This window comes from Myodes glareolus, chromosome 11, assembly GCF_982192425.1.
Source record: "Myodes glareolus chromosome 11, mMyoGla1.1, whole genome shotgun sequence".
Classification (NCBI taxonomy): Eukaryota; Metazoa; Chordata; class Mammalia; order Rodentia; family Cricetidae; genus Myodes; species Myodes glareolus.
The window spans coordinates 42,007,184-42,024,801 of NC_142036.1; the positions used below are offsets into that span (position 1 = coordinate 42,007,184).

Consider the following 17,618-nt stretch of genomic DNA (forward strand, 5'->3'; position numbering starts at 1 on the left):
CACTGATGGGATGTTAGGAAATCACGAGGATGTCTGGCCAGGTGCTGGGGTCAAGCATCTGTTATATGAACGGAGTAGAATGTAGGCTTACACTGGTTCTGGGCTCACTACCAACACCCCTTTCTCCCAGCAAACATTCTGCTCTAAGCATTCAAAAACTCCTACAAACATCAGTTTGCATTTTGTGGACATGACTTTGGGTAAACACCAAGGATTTTGCTTGCTGATCAAACGGTGGCAGTGACAAGCCCACTTCTGAAAAGGTTGTACCCATCTGCATTTCCACCAGCAAGGACAGTTTATATTGTTCATGGCTGTTGGTATTTGTTGTCTGTGCTTTATATTTCAGCTATTCTCGTAACTACATAGCCTGTTTTAATTTGTAAGTCTTTGATCATATGGTGTCAGCATTTTTTCATATGCTTATCTGCCGTCTCTATGACCTTATTTGTGAAGCATCTATCTACACCTTGTACCCAATTTCTAATCAGACTTTCTTTTTTGTTGAGTTTTAAGAGTTAATTATCTGTTACAGATTATGTCTTTAATTACATACTTATTTTACCATTGTTTTCAGCCTGTGGCTGCTCTCCCTCTCTCCATCTCTTCCTTCCTTTCCTCCCCCTCCTCTTTTAAATTTTTTGCTACTGGATAGGTGTGCTATCACAAGGTGCCTTTAATCCCAGCACTTGGGAGGTAGAGGCAAGCAGATCTCTGTGAGTTCAAGGCCAGCCTGGTTTACATAGTAAGTTCCAGAATAGGCAGGACTACGAAGTGAGACTCTGCCTCTTAAGAATTTTTGTTACTTTTCATAAACACTAATTAGTGAAATTAAACAAATCATTGTAAAACATTTGAAGCTTTGAAGAACAATAATATGATTGGCACGTGGTGTTAGGGTATGGTACCCATCTCTGAATCTCCTACGTGCTCCACTCTCATCACACTCAGAGGTAAACACCATCTTCAAATGTGTACTCATTTGGGGCCTTCAATTCGGGAGTGGCTGGAGGGATGGGGTACCTGGAGGGGTAGGGTGGCTATAGGGATGGGGTGACTGGGTGTAGGTACACAGGTCTTTTTCCCTTTTGATCTTGGCGATATGCAGGGCTGTTTGACCTCTGGTTCCCTGGTTCCTCTGCTCCACAGCCCAAGGGTATAGCTTAGAGAGAACTCTCCCTCTTCTGTTATGGTAATTCCACCTGCAAGCAAGGTTCTCGCTGCAGGCAAGGTTCCTGGGTCAGCTGCTCTCTGACCCTGAGCATGGCCACCTGGCTTCCTCTTTTCCTGATCAACTGCTCTCTGACCTTGGGCGCAGCCGCCTGATTTTTCTCTTTCCCTGTTCCTGATGGGCGGCTGGTGTCTTTCAGCCCCACAGTATATATACCCGACTTATGCTTAATAAAGTTGCCATTTACCACTTGCTCTTTGGTGAACGAGCCCGGTCTCTTGTGTGTCTGTGTGTTTAAACCCTTAGGACAGTAGTCTATTCTCGTGGACTCGGTTCAGGAAAGCGCTCGCCTGAATCGGGCCTGGGTATTCACAGAAAAGTGCGGAGGCTAACAACTGGGGGGGATGGGATACCTGAAGGGGTAGGGTGGCTGTAGGGATGGGATACCTAAAGGGGTGGGGTGGCTGGAGGGAAGAGGTACCTGGAGAGATGCTTCAGTGGTTAAGAGCACATAACTGCTCTTACAGAAGACTGGAGTTTAGTTTTTAGAGCCCCCGTTAGATGTAAGCCCTGTAAGCCCATCTCCATGGGACAGATCTGATGCCCTCTTCTTGCCTCCACAAGCGCATACACGCACGCACGCACATGCACTCACACACACACACACACATACACACACCTCATGTAAAAATTTTAAAATAAATTTCTAATCCCTTAGTTCTCTTTATAGTTTTATTGTGCCTGACCCCTGACTTTGTTGTTGTTTTGCCAATGGTTAAAGCTTACAGAGAGAAGACTCCCCCTTAACTTAATCAGTTTGCATTTACAGGAATTCGAATTTTATGAATATGTCTAATTTTAAAAAATAACAGCAGCAAGGAGCTGCAGAGATGACTCCACAGTTAAGAGCACTTGTTGTTCTTGCAGAAGACCTGGGTTTGGTTCCCCAAATCCACAACTACCTATAACTCCAGCCCCAGGGGATCCAATGTCCTCTTCTGACCCACTAAGAGCACCAGGTACACAAATGGTGTGCATACATATGTACCAAACACTTGTGCACATAAAAGTAAATAAATCTTAAAAAAATAAAAGGTACCATTTCTATATGATATAACCTATACAACGTAATTTGTTTCTCTGTACAATTCAGTATTTGGGAGATAGCCCTGAAGCTTCTCGCTACCAATATTGGCTAGTTTTGCAGCATTTTTATTACTCAGGAGGAAACCCTGCCCACTAGTAGTCATTTCCCATTCACCCAAAATTCTCTCTGTATGCAGATGCAGAAAACCATTTATTTGTTTTCTCTCTATACTCGTTTTTTTCCTGTATATTTATTATAAAGGCAATAATATAATATGCAATTTTTTGTATCTAGTTTCTGTGACTTGCATAGGTGCCAGGGAATCTAAGCCATTATCCTTCCCAGCCCCTGGATATGCAACTACTCCTTTTGGGGTGTTGAGGGGAAGACTGTTTGTGTAGCTATGACTGACCTGGAATGTACTATGTATTTGGGTTGACCTGCTTTTTTAGCCATTATGAACATTTGTTTGTGAGCTTTTGTATGTCCATATGCTCTCGATTCTCTTGTGTTTATATTAGGACTGGAATAGCTGGATCGGGTAACAGAGCTGTACTTAACCTTGGAAAATGACACAAGATCCCATTGACAGTGTGTGCGGGTTCTTTGTCTTTTCCTTGTTTCCCTGTAAGAATTCTATTATTCTTTTAATCCTTTTATTTTATGGGGGCTAGGGTAACGACTCAGTGACTAAAAGCACGGGCTCCTCTTCCAGATGATATGGGTTCGATTCCCAGCACCGACAAACATCTGTAGCTCCAGTTCCAGAGAACCGAACGCCCTCTTCTGGCCTCTGTGGGCACTGCACACTCGGTGCATAGATGTATACGCAGGTTAAACACCCATACACATAAAATAATAAATAAAACAAAACTTTAAGAAAGATATGTGTGTAAGAGGGGGAGAAGAAGAGAGGAAGAAGAAGAGAGGGAGAGAGAAAGAAAGCGAGAAAGACAGACAGAGCATGCAGCATCATGGGTAGAGAGGTAGAGGACGGTTTTGTGGAATCGGTTCCCTCCTTCCACTTTTCATGGTTTCCTGGGATTGAACTCAGGTCACCAGGCTTGCATGGCAGCACGTTACCTGATGATCCATCTTCCCAGACAAGCGATAAAATTTCTCCAATACAATACTATGTATACATATCAGGGTTTTAGTCCACTTGACAGAATGATTGTCATGAAGACTTATATATTAGGGAGACATTTTCTCAAAAAAAGAACCCTATCAGTCTGGTACTTAAAGGAAAACAACTTTGTTATCAGTGATGAATCTGAGACTTCAGGGGGAAATTAGAATTTAGGAAATCTTTCATGGCTTCATAGCTTCATAGTTTCTGGTATGTATACTAGTTCCTTCCTGCCTGCCTGCCTTCCTGCCTTCTTTCCTGCCTGCCTGCCTTCCTCCTTCCTTTCTTCCTTCTATCTTTCCCTCCTTCCTTCCTTCATTTTTTCTTTCTATCATCTTTTTTTCCTTCAAGACAGGGTTTCTCTGTGTAGCCCTAGCTATCCTGGAACTCACTCTGTAGACCAGACTGGCCTTGGACTCATGGAGACCCACCTGCCTCTGCCTCCCAAGTACTCGGACTAAAGGCATGAACCACCACGGCCTGACTGTTTTTAATTTTTTAATTTTGTTTTGTTTTGGGTTTTTTGGTATAGTTTTGAGATTTTTTTCGTTTTGTTTTTCTTTAATGATATCAGTATTTTTCCCTTAGTGAAATCATGCGTGAATATCATTGAATGTGAACGTGATGCCTTTTGTGAGATGTATCAGGGCTGTAATTCTGAGTTTCAGGTCCAGCTGACAATAAGCTGGCTGTGGTGGCAGTCTGCTTCCTCTGCATCTCCAGCATCACTCACACCCCACTCCGAGAAGTTTACTTTATTCCTCTCAGCTCATCAAACCCTTTAAGACCCTTCACCTAGGACTTTTTGCTTACCGCAAGAGACTCAGTAAAGATATCTGACCCAGAAGAGGAAGCCGGTACATTTTACATACTTGCCTTCTATGGATTTCAATTACATTTTTCTAGTTCAATTTATGCTGTAGGTTAATATAAAATGAATTTGAAAACGACTGCCTCGTTCTCTTATCTGTCGCCTTGCAGTCTGTTGACAGCCCTGATGTGCCCTCAGAGGCTCGTGGACCATCTTCACGTGGATCCTTTTCTACAGCTTTGATAAGGTAGATACCTTCCCAGCTATTTCAACAAACAAACTCTAGTTTTCTTGAGTGCCTCATGAAAATCGCATGTACGATTGAATCTTGATTGCTGAGTAAGAATTAAACAAATTAAACAAATGTGGGAGACTCACTAAAGAACTTCTCAACCTTATGTTTATAAAGCATACCTATTTCCCAGTGCTCAGAAGGCTGAGGCAGGAGGATTGCAAGTGGAAGGAGAGGAGGGAGGGGAAGACTGTAGCAGAACCCGATGGACATCAGGCACTAGGCTACCTACCCTAATAAACCGAATCTGATCTCTAGTTCCCTCTAGTCCTCAACCCCAGAATTTGGCTAGGATTCTAATATATCCAATTTTTTTCTCACACTCTTCTGTCAAAAAAAATACTGAAAGCAAAAACTGCTCTTTCCCCCAAATCCCTGCAGCCTGAAGTCAAAAAGGCTGATGCAGATTTTAGAGAAATCTGTATGGAAAATGTTTGTACCCGTTATGTGTGGAGTACTCAGAGAGTACAGCGGAGCCAACTGCCAGACACAATCGGGAGACTCTCACCAAGTTGCACTGGCTGCTCTCCCTGCCCGATGACTGCGTCCTGGTCTCAGAAGCTGAGTGGACTGTTCTTCCTTGGCAAGACAGGTGATGGAATATCAGACATTTTACTGTGACTGTCTCTCCTACTTCTCCCTATGCACTTCATAAGACCTTGCTTCAAAGTTCCCTCCCTATTCCAAAGGAACATCATTCAGGAAAAAAAAAACAGCCCAGAGAAAGGGACCTCTTGTCAGGGGTGGCAGTACATCACTGTCAGCTCGGGACTCGTGAAGCTGAGGCATGAGGGTATCAAGTTCCAGTCCAACTGTGGCCACATAGCGTAGCGTGGCCGTACATAAGGGAAGTGCGGGGGTGGGGGTGGCAGGGAGAGAGAGAGAGAGAGGAAAGAAGGAAGCCTCCTTACTCAGATAAGGAAACAGAAAGGACTCTGAACACGAATGCCCTACTGCTTGTTGACTTTTGTTTGTTTGACAGGAACCAGGGTTATCTGGGAAAAAAGAAACCTCGGTGGAGAAAATGCCTGCAAACAGATTGCCGGTAGGCAAGTCTGGGGACATTTGTCCTTTATTAATAACTGATAGGGGAGGCGCCCAATACTTTGGGTGGTGCCACTACTGGCCAGGTGATCCTGGGCAAGTAGTGGAAAGCAGGCTGAAGAAGTGACAAACAGAAATCCCGTAACTGTACCTTCCACGGCTTCTGCTTCAGTTCCTGCCTCCAGTCAGATTCTTGCCCTGGGTTCCTGGCCTGACTGTTTGAATGATGGACAGTTATGTGGAGCTATGAGCCAAGTAAACCCTTTCCTCCCCGAACTGCCTTCGGTCATGGCATTTTATCACAGCAAGAGAAGCCAAGGGACACACCTTCCTACATTCCTCACCTCCAGCTAATTACCATCAGGTCTTACTTCTTTCCCAAAAATGTTTCTAAGCTATGTACTTCCCATCACACTGAGCAGCTAAACACACAGGATTCCAGACTGTGGTGTGGGAGGTCCTTCTGTCTATGTGTTGTTTTTATTGGTTAATGAATAAAAAACTGCTTTGGACCTATAGCAGAGCAGAAGTTAGGTAGGCAGGGAAGATGGAACTGAATGCTCAGAGGAAGAAGGTAGAGTCAGAGAGAAGCTGTGGATCTGCCACCTGAGACAGAAGCTGGGAACTTTAGCTGGTAAGCCACAGCCACGTGGCAATATACAGAATAATAGAGATGGGTTTGTTTAGGATATGAGATTAGCTAGAAATACACTTAAGCTATTGGCCAAACAGTATTGCAAATGATATGGTTTTCTGAGTGGTTATTTTGTGGCTGAGTTGCTGGGACAAACAAGCAACCCTTCCCCCAACAATACTGCTTTGAGACTTTGTGTCTGAAGGCATCACTTTTATTAATTAAGTTTATACACTTTTCTCCTGACAACCTGTCTTGTATTGTAAGAGCAGGGCTCAACCATGAACCTAGCACTGAGTAAAGAAATCATTCTTCCCTTGCTGACAAGACCAATAGCTAACTAGTGGGCTGTTGTGTGCTAAATGGGTGGGAACAAGAGTGTTTGTTACACACATTCCCTTCCTTGCCTCTCAGATTTGAAGGTTGACACAACATGGGATCCTAGACTCTCCATTTCCTTCCCCAGCTGCTCTATGGCTTCCCAGATGGAATGCTCACCATCCCCAAGTGTTGTCATGGCACAGAGCTCATCATACATCATATGAAGGGGATTCTTTTACCATTGTTGGTTTGCCTTGTAAAATCGATGTTTGTTGTAGACTATTCAATCACACGGTGATCCCCAAGATCGATTGCACTATTTACTGGAAAAATCTGCTTCTAGTTGTGGTGTGGCTCAGCCCTAGCACACACCTTTAACCGAAAGCTGTCTGCTAAACAGGATAAAATAAAACCAACAATAGGTCAAGAGGCAGAGCAAGCAGCATGTTGACAGAAAAAAACATAGAGAGCAGGAGGAAGTCAGGAGAGTGGAGAGAGAGAGAGAGAGAGAGAGAGAGAGAGAGAGAGAGAGAGAGAATAGAAAAGAGGGACATCCAGTTTGAGTTTTGTTTGAGATGGCATAGGAAAGGCCTCTTTCTGGGACAATTCCAGAGGAGAAAGGTCATCTGGGTGCTTTCTCTGCCTCTCTGAGCTAGCAGGTTTTCACCCCAGCATCTGATTCCCAGTCTTTACAGATAAAATTAAATGATTGAGATTTTTGTTAAAACAACAGGTGTTCTTGTTGGATATGTGTGCAACAAAAGCCTTCTTTCCGCTGCTGCTTGTAATGTGTTAAGCATCTGAAAAGGGACCCTCAAAGTCACTTTTTGGAAGGAAGATGATAACAGCAACACCACCCCAAGAATTAAAGGACATAATCTTTAATGACACAACAGTGTGACTATTCATGGTGTTCTTTTTATTCTGAGCACAATTTCTTGAATATGTACAGTTTTCATAAAACATTTGTCTATTTTCCTACAGCACTTGGGATTGAACCCGGAGACTTCACAAGACAGTCATATACTCTACCACTGAACCACATTTCTAGCCTTGCATAAGCCCTATGTTCAGCACTGATTACATAAAATCATTCTTTTTTTATTTTTTTGTGACAGGGTTTCTCTGTCGCTTTGGAGCCTGTCCTGGAACTAGCTCTTGTAGACCAGGCTGGCCTCAAACTCACAAAGATCCACCTGCCTCTGCCTCCCGAGTGCTGGGATTAAATGCGTGCGCCACCACATAGATAAAGTAATCTTAACTGATGTTTTTACAATGTGTTTGAACTTCCCCCCGCCAAACCATCAGACAATGGATAATATTTGAGGAGTCACCCCCTAATTCTTTTAGTTTTGTTGTGAGCCTAGCCTTTAATGGCTGAGCCATCTCTCCAGCTCATAACCCCCTAATTCTTACTACCCAGGTGTTTGTGGAAGAAAGTCTGAAGTTGCTGCCACGCATCCACCTGGGTCATGGCATGAGGCTTGGGCTCCCCTCCAAAGGTGATATTAGTACCCACCAGGACGTGCATGCCAGCCTTGTACAGCGGGAAGTAAGGGGGCTCAATATAGTGCCCCGCTTCTGGGTAGAGGATGACCTGGGGCTTCTCCTTTCCATGGGCCTGTAAGCGCTTGGAGATCTCATTGGCATAGAACTCGCTCTTCCAGTTGTGGTCATCCTGACCCACCAGGAACAGGAAGGTGGTGTCAGACCTTTCCACAGGGATGACGCTCTTCGTCTCTACCAAAGGGCTTTGAAGCCCTTCCACAACATCCAAGAGGCCATCTTTGGTCACTTTGATTTGATCTCTCAGATGAGACACTGGAGGGATAGTCTCATCCTTGTAGCTTATGGTGTTCCCAACAGCGACCATAGAGCCATTGATGAAGACAGCAGCTTTGATGCCCTTCAGGAAGGAGGCCATAGCAAGGCCAAGTTCACCCCCTTTGGAAATCCCAAGAATCCCAATTCCTGGACCTTTTACCTGAGAAAAATATTTTAAAAAAAAAAGAGAGAGAGAGAATTAATCCAGGAACAGTATCAAACAGCGAGTAGGCCCAGTTGGAAAAGTACATGGACCACAGCCAACATCTGGAATCTATTTTTTTAAACCATTCTAGCAGGAATGAAGATTCCCTAAGAAGACACTGCACCTCTCCTTTTGGTCATTAGACTATTGAGACAATGAACCCCAAGAAACTAAGGAAAACAAACATTCCTGCTGGCTGACCTTTCATTTGACTCGAGCACCCATGTGCCCATCAGCCCTGCCATGCATCACTGGTGTTTGGCTTCCCCCGTCTCCAGAGGACCACCTCACACCCTCTCCTACCTCCTCAGCCTCTTGAGCCCCACATGCCCCACCTTCAGCTTTTCATACGACAGTGAGAAAACAGAAGCCATAGGAGGAATGTCTCATTTCCTCACTCCCCGCTCTACCTATTCCCACGGCTGCTCGAGCTCTCAGACGTCCCACAGGGGCCACCTCTCCTTGGGTTTGGGATGCTGTCCACTGTCTTGCTCCAGGGTTGGCCTCCCACACTCACTTCCGGGCTTCTCTCCTCCTGACTTCTCTCTGCTGGTCCTCCAGGTCCTCTCTGCTCTGGGCCTCTTCTATGTCCTCACAGCCCTGTACCCTAGGCCATGCTAGTTATGACTCTGTTCTCTTCCTGGTTCCCTGCTAAACCTGTGGAAAGATGTCTGTTGTACTTTCCTTTCTTCCGGTCCCTACTCTGTGCCTTCTGGGCACCATCCCACAAGGACTGCCCCTGTCCTGAATCCCAGGGGCCTCTGGGTTATAAGCCAATGGCTATTTGGCTGACCTCTCATAGAAAACAATCAATCAATCAATCAATCAATAAATCACTTTCTCTTTCTTTCTCTTCTTTCTACCCCTCCCCTCTGGCAACAGTATCCTTGACCACTTTAAAATGTAACGCCCCACTAAAATACTAGTAATTACATGATCAAATATGTTTTAATTACCGTACTATGAAATTTTTTAATTGTCAACTTGACACAATCTAGACATACGTGGGGAGGGAGTTAAATCAAGGAACCTAGGCTGGGTTGACCTATAGACATGTCTTTAAGGGGATCCTTTCTCTTTTTTATTTATATTTTATGTATGTGTGCTCTGCATGTAAACCTGCATGTTAGAAGAAAACATCAGATCCCATTATAAATGGTTTTGAACCACCATGTGGTTGCTGGGAACTGAACTCAGAACTTCAGGAAGAGCAATCAGTACTCTTAACCCCTGAGCCATCTCTCTAACCCCTTAAGGGAATTTCTTAATTTCACTAACTGAGGTGGGAATACCTACCTTGAATGTAGGTGGCGCTATTTCTAGAGCCAGACCCTAGGCTGTATAAAACTGGAAAAGAAGAGCTGCATGCATGGATTCTTGGCTCTCCGATTCTGAAGATAATATGGTATGAAGATGAAACCTGAAGATGGTATGACCAGCATCTGCCCCTGTGACTTCCCTACCTCAATGGACTATGAGTTTAAAGAAGCCCGTTCCCCATGAGTTGCTTTTGTTGTGGTATTTGTATTTTTAACCACTGCAAAAATAGATGAAACTAGGATATCTACTTATCAACGGAGAAACAGAAGTGCCAAAATTGTGGAGTGCGAAATTGGCAAAAATCTGCTCTTAAACTTCTCTCTAGATGCAGCCCACCCTGGCTCCACTTCTCAAAGAGTGCCAACGCTTCCAGCCACTTCAAGTTCTGGTTATAAAATTATAAAACAAGCCAGGATTAGCACCCAGCCTGTGCTGTGCTGAAGCTAGAAAGCTCAGTGCACCCTGGTCTCCTGCTGCTGACTGTCAAGTTCACCCAGTGCTTCCACCTCTGCTCACACAAGGGTATGGGAACACAAGGGTATGGGGGCACAGGGACACGGGGGCACAGGGACACGGGGGCACAGGGACACGGGGGCACAGGGACACGGGGGCACAGGGACACGGGGGCACAGGGACACGGGGGCACAGGGACACGGGGACACAGGGACATGGGGGCACAGGGACATGGGGGCACAGGGACATGGGGGCACAGGCAGGAGAGCCCTGCTGAGCACATCATTTGAATGAGCACTGGCTGGGGAGGGCCCTATTTTTCTATCTCTTTACTTGTAGCAAACCTAGAAATCTCAATGGGCTTGGGCTCTTTGTGAAATACAGAGAGGCTGTCATCAGTTCACTCGTTCTGTGAAATCAAGTACATGATGAGGTCTGATAGAGCCCAGTAAAATCTGAGGGAGATCTAACCTCAGGGTGACTAAGCAGGTAGTCCACAGCTTCTTCAAAGTACTCCATGCGCATGGCCTCCATGCTCTTGGGGAGGTCATCGTAGTTATAATAAGCCAGAGCCAAGACTGCAAAACCCCTTCCAGCCAGCAGACTTGCTCGATATTCCAGAAGGCCACCTCCAACTCCAAAAAGATCCACGATCCCAGGATAGGGCCCAGGTTCTGGGGAAGAAACAAAACTAAGCATTATTAAGAAGTATTTAACAATCAACAGGTATTGAACTCTTCTTTGCAGTCTTGACCACCTTGAACAAAAGGAATAGTAGTCTAAGAGCTCACCTACCCTTGTGCCAGCACCAGCCATCCCGAACACTCCATGAGATGACCACACAAACACCACCGCTGGGCGTTATTGTTGTGTAACATGAGTTGAAGATGTGTTACATTTGTTTGTACTGTGGAACATTTGTTTAATGATACAAAGATGTGTTGCATTCTTTTATGTTGCATTTGTTTATCTTTGTGAAGCTGTGTTACTCTGTCTAAAACACCTGATTGGTCTAATAGAGAGTTGGACAACCAATAACTAGGCGGGAGAAAGGATAGGTGGGCCTGGCATACAGATAGAATAAATAGAAGGAGAAAAAGAGAAGAGAGAGGAGTAAGAAAAGGAGGAAAGGAGGCCTCCAGGGGCAGCCACCCAGCTACACAGCAAGTCACCGAGTAAGAAGGAAAGGTATATAGAAAGGAAAAGCCCAGAGACAAAAGATAGATGGGAGAATTTAAGTTAAGAAAATCAGGCTAGAAACAAGTCAAACTAAGGCCAGGCATTACTTATTCCTAAGTAAGAATAAGACTTCATGCATTTATTTGGGAGGTAGCAGGATCCCCCAAAAGAGCAAAGAATAAAAACAAAACAAAACAAAAAACATTATGGTGCCAGTGCTGTGGAAACTCCTTCCGCTCCTTCAGCCAATAGCCTTTAAGATACCAGCCCACTTGGGTGTGGTCTCTTATACTATAAATGCAGTTGCAAAGCCTGCGCTTGCTGTCTTGCTTATGGCTCTCGCTTGCAGCTGCTAGACTTTATTCCTGTTTCCTGCTCACGCAGAGGATTGTGATCTAGGACAGTGATCTGTAAGTCTCCCCTACATAAATGTATTAAATATAATTCTAAACTAGCGTGGGATTATTTTGCATCTTCTGCCTTTATCTGTCACCCGAACATGGGAACCAGTTCACACTTTTTGGTATGGGCCCCGCCAGCTGCTTGGCGCGTTGGGCACTGACTCTCCTACCTGTAGCTTGAGCTGGCCCTCAGATACAGCAGGTTGCTACTCAGCGCTCCCCAGCTCGCAACCCACACACTGCTGCCTGCAATCCCTGCAGTACACACAGTCTGCAACTAACATTGACAGAAAACTTTCGGTTTTCTCTTTAACCTGGGCCCCAACTCTTGGAATCGTTTGATCACGTTAATTTGTTCTTAATTTGTTAAACAAAGCATATATTTCAGTACCTAAGTAAGCAATACGTGCTGTTGCCTGCTGCCAGCTTCTCTCTGTCACGTGGCTGCAACTGCACAGCAACAACAAAGAGACATTGGATAATAGAAAAACCTTCTGAATTAAATCAGTCTGTATATTTCAAAGATGTGCTGACCTCAAAATGGAAACCAGATAAGCTACACTGGGGAAGGGGTTTCACTCTTGTTTCCACAGGAGAAGAAAAGCTATGGATACCATCAAAATTGATAAAGATTTGGTTTGAAAAAGAGAACCTCTTGATGAAGAGAAATGACGGCTTATCCACAGAGGTGACAATCATACAGGTGCTAAGAAAACCTCAGAAGGGTTGGGGCAGGTTCTGTTCTTGTCTTTGCAGGAAAATATTCATCTTCAAAGAGTGGAGAGACCTTGGACACCTAGATGCCTAAAGATAAAAAGATAACTATCCAGAAAGAATCAACAAGCAAAGAGAAATCTGCCTTATGATGCTGTATTATCTGCATGGTAAAATTTGATTATTTGGACATGTATACATCTCTACTTAAAAATAAGAGCTGGCTTAGGAGCTGGACAATGGAAGCAATTCTAGAAAGTCACATCCCCTCTCCTAACAAAGTTTGTCCTCACAGTTAGAGACACCATTTAGGGATTGATTATTACTCACATAGGGCTGGGGGGGGGGGGTTGGAGTGGAAATTATGTAGGCCTAGAGATCTCAAAAATAAAATAAAAAAGGAAGATTGAATGGGATAATAGATAATTTAGTGTGAAATTATTTACACTAATAATAATAGTGAGTAATAGAGTAAATACGTGTGAGCTATTATTTATGGACAATTTACACTGGTATAGTTTCTTGTATATTGATACAAGTTCAAATTATATTTGTTATTTCTGTTTACAATATTTGTACACCAATGCAAAGCTATTTTGTCATATTGTATGAATGCATATTTCTACCTCTGTTTAAGACATTTTGGACATTGATACAATTTTAGGATATATTCATCATATTGCATTATATATTTTTACCTCTGATTAAGCTATTTATACATTGTTTACATTTTGATGTCATTGTCCTCCTTTACTGCACAGTTTTTTAAAGACTGTTCAATATTCTGATATAAAACCTTAATCTTTGATATATATATGGGTATTAAGTATTATAGGTCAATAGTCATTCATGTTTGTTATACTTTTAGTCAGACTAATTAGGTTCTTTGGATACATAGAGATTGTATTCTGCATAAATAAGTAACCTTCAACCACTTCAAAGATCTGTAGAACATGGCATTTAAATAACTCAGGATTCTGTTGATGTGAGATACAATTGCTCCTGGCAACACTGATCTATTCCCAAGAGAGTGTTGAGGACCAAAGACAGTCCAAACTGGCCTTTGGGCAAGGAACTGACCATGCCTCAACCACTGGCAAAGTGCACAATGTCCAGACTGAACAGCATACAAAAAAAAAGTGTCAAATCTTGCCAAGACAGGGTAAGATGGTTTTGAAATTTTTCCTGCCTCTGAAAATGGTCTGTAAGTTACTCTAGGCCATAGACAAAGGTGATTGCTTCAACATTGCAAATGAGACTTTGGGTGATTGCTCAGGCAGCCAGTCATCTCTGTTATCCACTGCACATTTTAGAAGCTGCTTGCCTACTCAAGTAATATTATCTCTCTTCTCAGGCCTTTGATGGGGTTGAAGATTAGATAGTCGTAGTTACCATCCTCTTTTGATCTAGCCAAGCCGTTTCCAATACAAGACTTAGAGTCCTTAGGATAGAATGCTTATTAAAACATTTTAGCACATGTTCCTTGCTTAATATTGTTTATGCTGGTTGTAATTTTAATCTTATATTTAATATCTGTTCCTAGTGTATACAGTTTTGTATTGGGTTTAGAACTCTCTTATTTAAACAAAAGGGGGAGGTGCTGTGGGAGCTCCTTCCACTCCTTCAGACCACTGGGGCATGGTCTTTCATATTATAAATGCAGGTGTAAAGCTTGGGCTCACTCTTTTGCTTACGGCTCTCACTTCCGGCTGCTAGACTCTGTTCCTGTTTCCCGCTCGTGCAGAGGACTGTGATCTAGGACAGTGATCTGTGAGTCTCCCCTAAATAAATAACTCTTTATTATATGTAATCTGAACTAGTGTGGGATTGTTTTGTATCTTCGGCCATCAGTGTAGCTATTGCCAGGGCCCTTAGAAACAACTTGTACCAGACTTTCTGTTATAACCATTTCTACCTTGGTGTGTGTGTGGAGGGGGCATTTCCCCTACTAGTCTGGCAGTTGTACCTGAAGGTAAATCTGTGCTTGGTCTAAAACACCAATCTCAGTTATTGTGAGTTATTGTGATGGGTGCTAAGAGGCTAGACTGTAATTGATCAGATGATCCTTCTCTAACAAAGGCAAGCAGGTTATTCAGCAAGTCCTCAGAGAGACATTCTTTTCAATCCTGCCTCTCCTGGTGCTCAACATTGGACAAAGGCTTCTCTGGAGTGGTCTTTTCTTGCCTACTTTCAATGTAGGTTAAGCTGGGAACATAAAGACCACAGGGAGCATGAGGCAGAGCCAGTGCAACCGCAGAGGTCAGGACAGCTCAGCATTTAGCAGAGCAGGTTGTGAAACCACTAACGCAGGTGGCTGCTCTCACCCCTCGGCAGTTCTGTGTGTTGGTGTGTGCCCAGCACCTGGCACCCAGCTCCTGAATGGATACTGCAACTTCTAAGCAGCTGGCAAGTGTGTTAGCCTGGAGCTCCATCCTCTGGCAAGGGGCAGGCTTCCTGAGTTGTCATGGCAGCCGCCGCTGTGCTGGGGAGGGTTCAGGCAGCTGGCTGAAGAAGCAGCCAAATGATTTAAGAGTAGCCAGGGAAAGAATCAGAAATGTGGAAATAGAGAGATAGCAAGAGAGAGTAGTGAGCCGAGACTAAAGAAGAACAAAAGCTGGGGGGTGGGGGGGGCGTTGCTGGTCACCAGAATATTCCAGGATTCCAGAAAGTTGTCAAGCTACAGAGGTTCAGGGTCTTGCACCTCTTGCACCTAAGGATGTAACATTGGTCTTGGCCTGATACCCAAGGCCTGCAGGACTGTGACACTGGAGGATGCCACTAATGGTTGCTCCTGCTTCTCACTTCTGTGGCTCCTTGCTGCTAACACTAGGGACAATGACCAGCGACTGGAGAGCTTGTCTCCCTATGATTTCATTTGGGTTGAGCACAGAAGCTGAGGGACGATTATTTTGACTTCTAGAAATGTGCCTCTATTCATTCATCAGCTTCATTATTGGTAGGTGGGGGCATTTGGACTATTTCCAAGCAACAAGCTTTCAGTACACATGTGCATACAATGGTAGAATTGCATATTGATCTACCTAGTTAAAAAGCAATTGCTTCCCAGAATAGCTGGATGCATACCCCCCACTCTCTCTAGTTATGAACTGAGTGACCCTTCCTCCAAGCGTTTAACAAGAGTTGGAATGTTAGGCTTTGAAAGCTTTGTTACTCTTGAAGCTATGCTATATAGTTCGCCGTTTTATTTTGCATTTCGTCAGTTACTAAAGAGGCTAAGTCAGCATCATTTTATGTATGACTATGCAATGATCTCAGCTTGTCAGTCTAACTGCTAGTTGACAGAAATCTTAACCTAGTGTGGGAATGGAAAGAAAACCAGCAGAAGCCAGAAATATCCCTTGACCAGTCAGTGGTGGTCCACATCTTTAATCCTAGCATTCAGGAGGCAGAGGGAGGTGGGTCTCTGAGTTTAAGGCCAGCCTGGTTTACAGAGCGAGTTCCAGGACAGGGAAACCCTGTATTGGAAAACAGAAGAGGAGGAGAAGAAGGAGGATGAAGAAGAGGAAGGAGGAAGAAAGGAAGGAAGGAAAGAAGGAAGGAAGGAAGGAAGGAAGGAAGGAAGAAAAGAAACATTCCTTGTTTTGAAAAGGACTTGACCAGACTAGCCTGAGCTCCAAAGTTCAAGACAGCCTTTTGCTTTGGTGTCCCAACCTGCTGTGCTCTAACGCACAGCTCAAAACAAATTTAACATTTAAAATAATATTTAAAGATGGCAATTTTTTATTTTTATTTTTATTTATTTATTTATGTGTGTATTTATTTATTTATTTTTTGAGACAGGGCTTATCTGTGTAGCCTGGCTGTCCTGGAACACACTCTGTAGACCAGGTTGGCCTCAAACTTAAAAACGGGTCTGCCTCTGCTTGTCAAGTGCTGGGATTAAAGGAGTGTGCCACCTCAGCCCCGTTTATTATCACTAGTTTTAATTTTATATTACAAGTGTCCTGTTCTTTTCCTTAAAAAGTCTTTTAACTTAGCAGCAGAATAAAGGACCAGCTTCAGAGAAACAGCATCATCATAACAGGCCCCTTCCAGCTGGGTCCAGTCTCCTTTCCTCTGAGTCCCAAGTCATTGGGAGCTACCTTTTTCTTCACTTAAAATCACAGAGGAACTTTGAGCAAGGGAAGGTGGAGGGCTGCTCACCTGGAGGCAGGAAGAGCGTGGCGCGCACACGACCCTCGCGCACGGGCACGCGGCGCACCCCGGGAGCCATGAAGTGACGCTCGTGCTCAGCCCGCGCCAGCAGCCGCCCGCCGTCGGGCTCGTGGCCGTCCAGCACCTCCAGCTCCACCACGAAGGGCGTCTGCACGTCGCGCTTGATCAAGCGCCAGAAGGGCCGATCGGGCTCCATGGCCCAGAGCAGCCCCATGGGCTCGAGCCCCGCGAAGCTGCCGCCCAGCGCGGGCGCGCGCGCCAGGTCCAGCTCGCCGTGGGGGTCGGCGCGGTAGCGCGCGTGGGCGCGGAAGAGGGCGCCTTTCTCGTCGCGCAGGGCGGCGCGTAGCGTGACGGGCTGATCGGGGGCCAGGCCGCGCACGGCGATGCTCAGCGGCTCGTCCCAGCAGCTGCGGCCCGCGGGCTCCAAGCTCAGCGTCGCCATCATCTCGAGCTGGACGAGTTGGAGCGGGTGGACTGAACTCCTGGAGTTGTAGTCGCGGGCGGGACGACTCGGTCCACTCCCATTGGTTGGCCTCGGACACATCCTCCAATCTCTGAGGCTTCTTTGTGCAAATTCAAGATTCCCGATAGAAAAGGAGAATGTTTGGTAAGAACAAAGACTCGCCTGGAAATCCAAAGGGTGTCTTAAGTCAAAGCACAATGACAGTCAAGCTGAAAAGATTAGAAGCTGCAGCTCCACATTGAAATTCAGGTGGTTCCCTCAAGAAACATGCATGGCCCAGTTTCCTCTTAACCCCTAGTCTCTGACCAAGAATTTCCCTCGAAATTTCCAGTTCAGCTCAGTGTTTATGGAGTTCGACTGTTGTTAAATATTGAGGACCTTTAGAAAGGCACAG

At 44.8% G+C, this 17,618-nt stretch overlaps 1 protein-coding gene across 1 annotated transcript; it reads right to left on the reverse strand.

The window, feature by feature from the left end:
• Positions 1-7,387: 7,387 nt before the first annotated feature.
• On the reverse strand, positions 7,388-17,320 carry LOC148120485 (acyl-coenzyme A thioesterase 1). Its single transcript, XM_087911655.1, has 3 exons — positions 16,750-17,320; positions 10,763-10,965; positions 7,388-8,473 (listed from the first exon to the last, which is right to left on the reverse strand). Exons 1-3 carry the CDS (start codon positions 17,303-17,305, stop codon positions 7,895-7,897), a joined length of 1,338 nt encoding a protein of 445 aa, XP_087767781.1. The 5' UTR covers positions 17,306-17,320; the 3' UTR covers positions 7,388-7,894.
• Between the last annotated feature and the right edge of the window lie 298 nt (positions 17,321-17,618).

Coding starts and splice junctions, on each gene's coding strand:
- LOC148120485 (XM_087911655.1), bottom strand. CDS start 17,305: ATGTGTCCGAGGCCAACCAATGGGAGTGGACCGAGTCGTCCCGCCCGC. Junction 10,966..16,749: donor CACGCTCTTCCTGCCTCCAG/GTGAGCAGCCCT, acceptor TTTCTTCCCCAG/AACCTGGGCCCTATCCTGGG. Junction 8,474..10,762: donor ACCTGCTTAGTCACCCTGAG/GTTAGATCTCCC, acceptor TATTTTTCTCAG/GTAAAAGGTCCAGGAATTGG.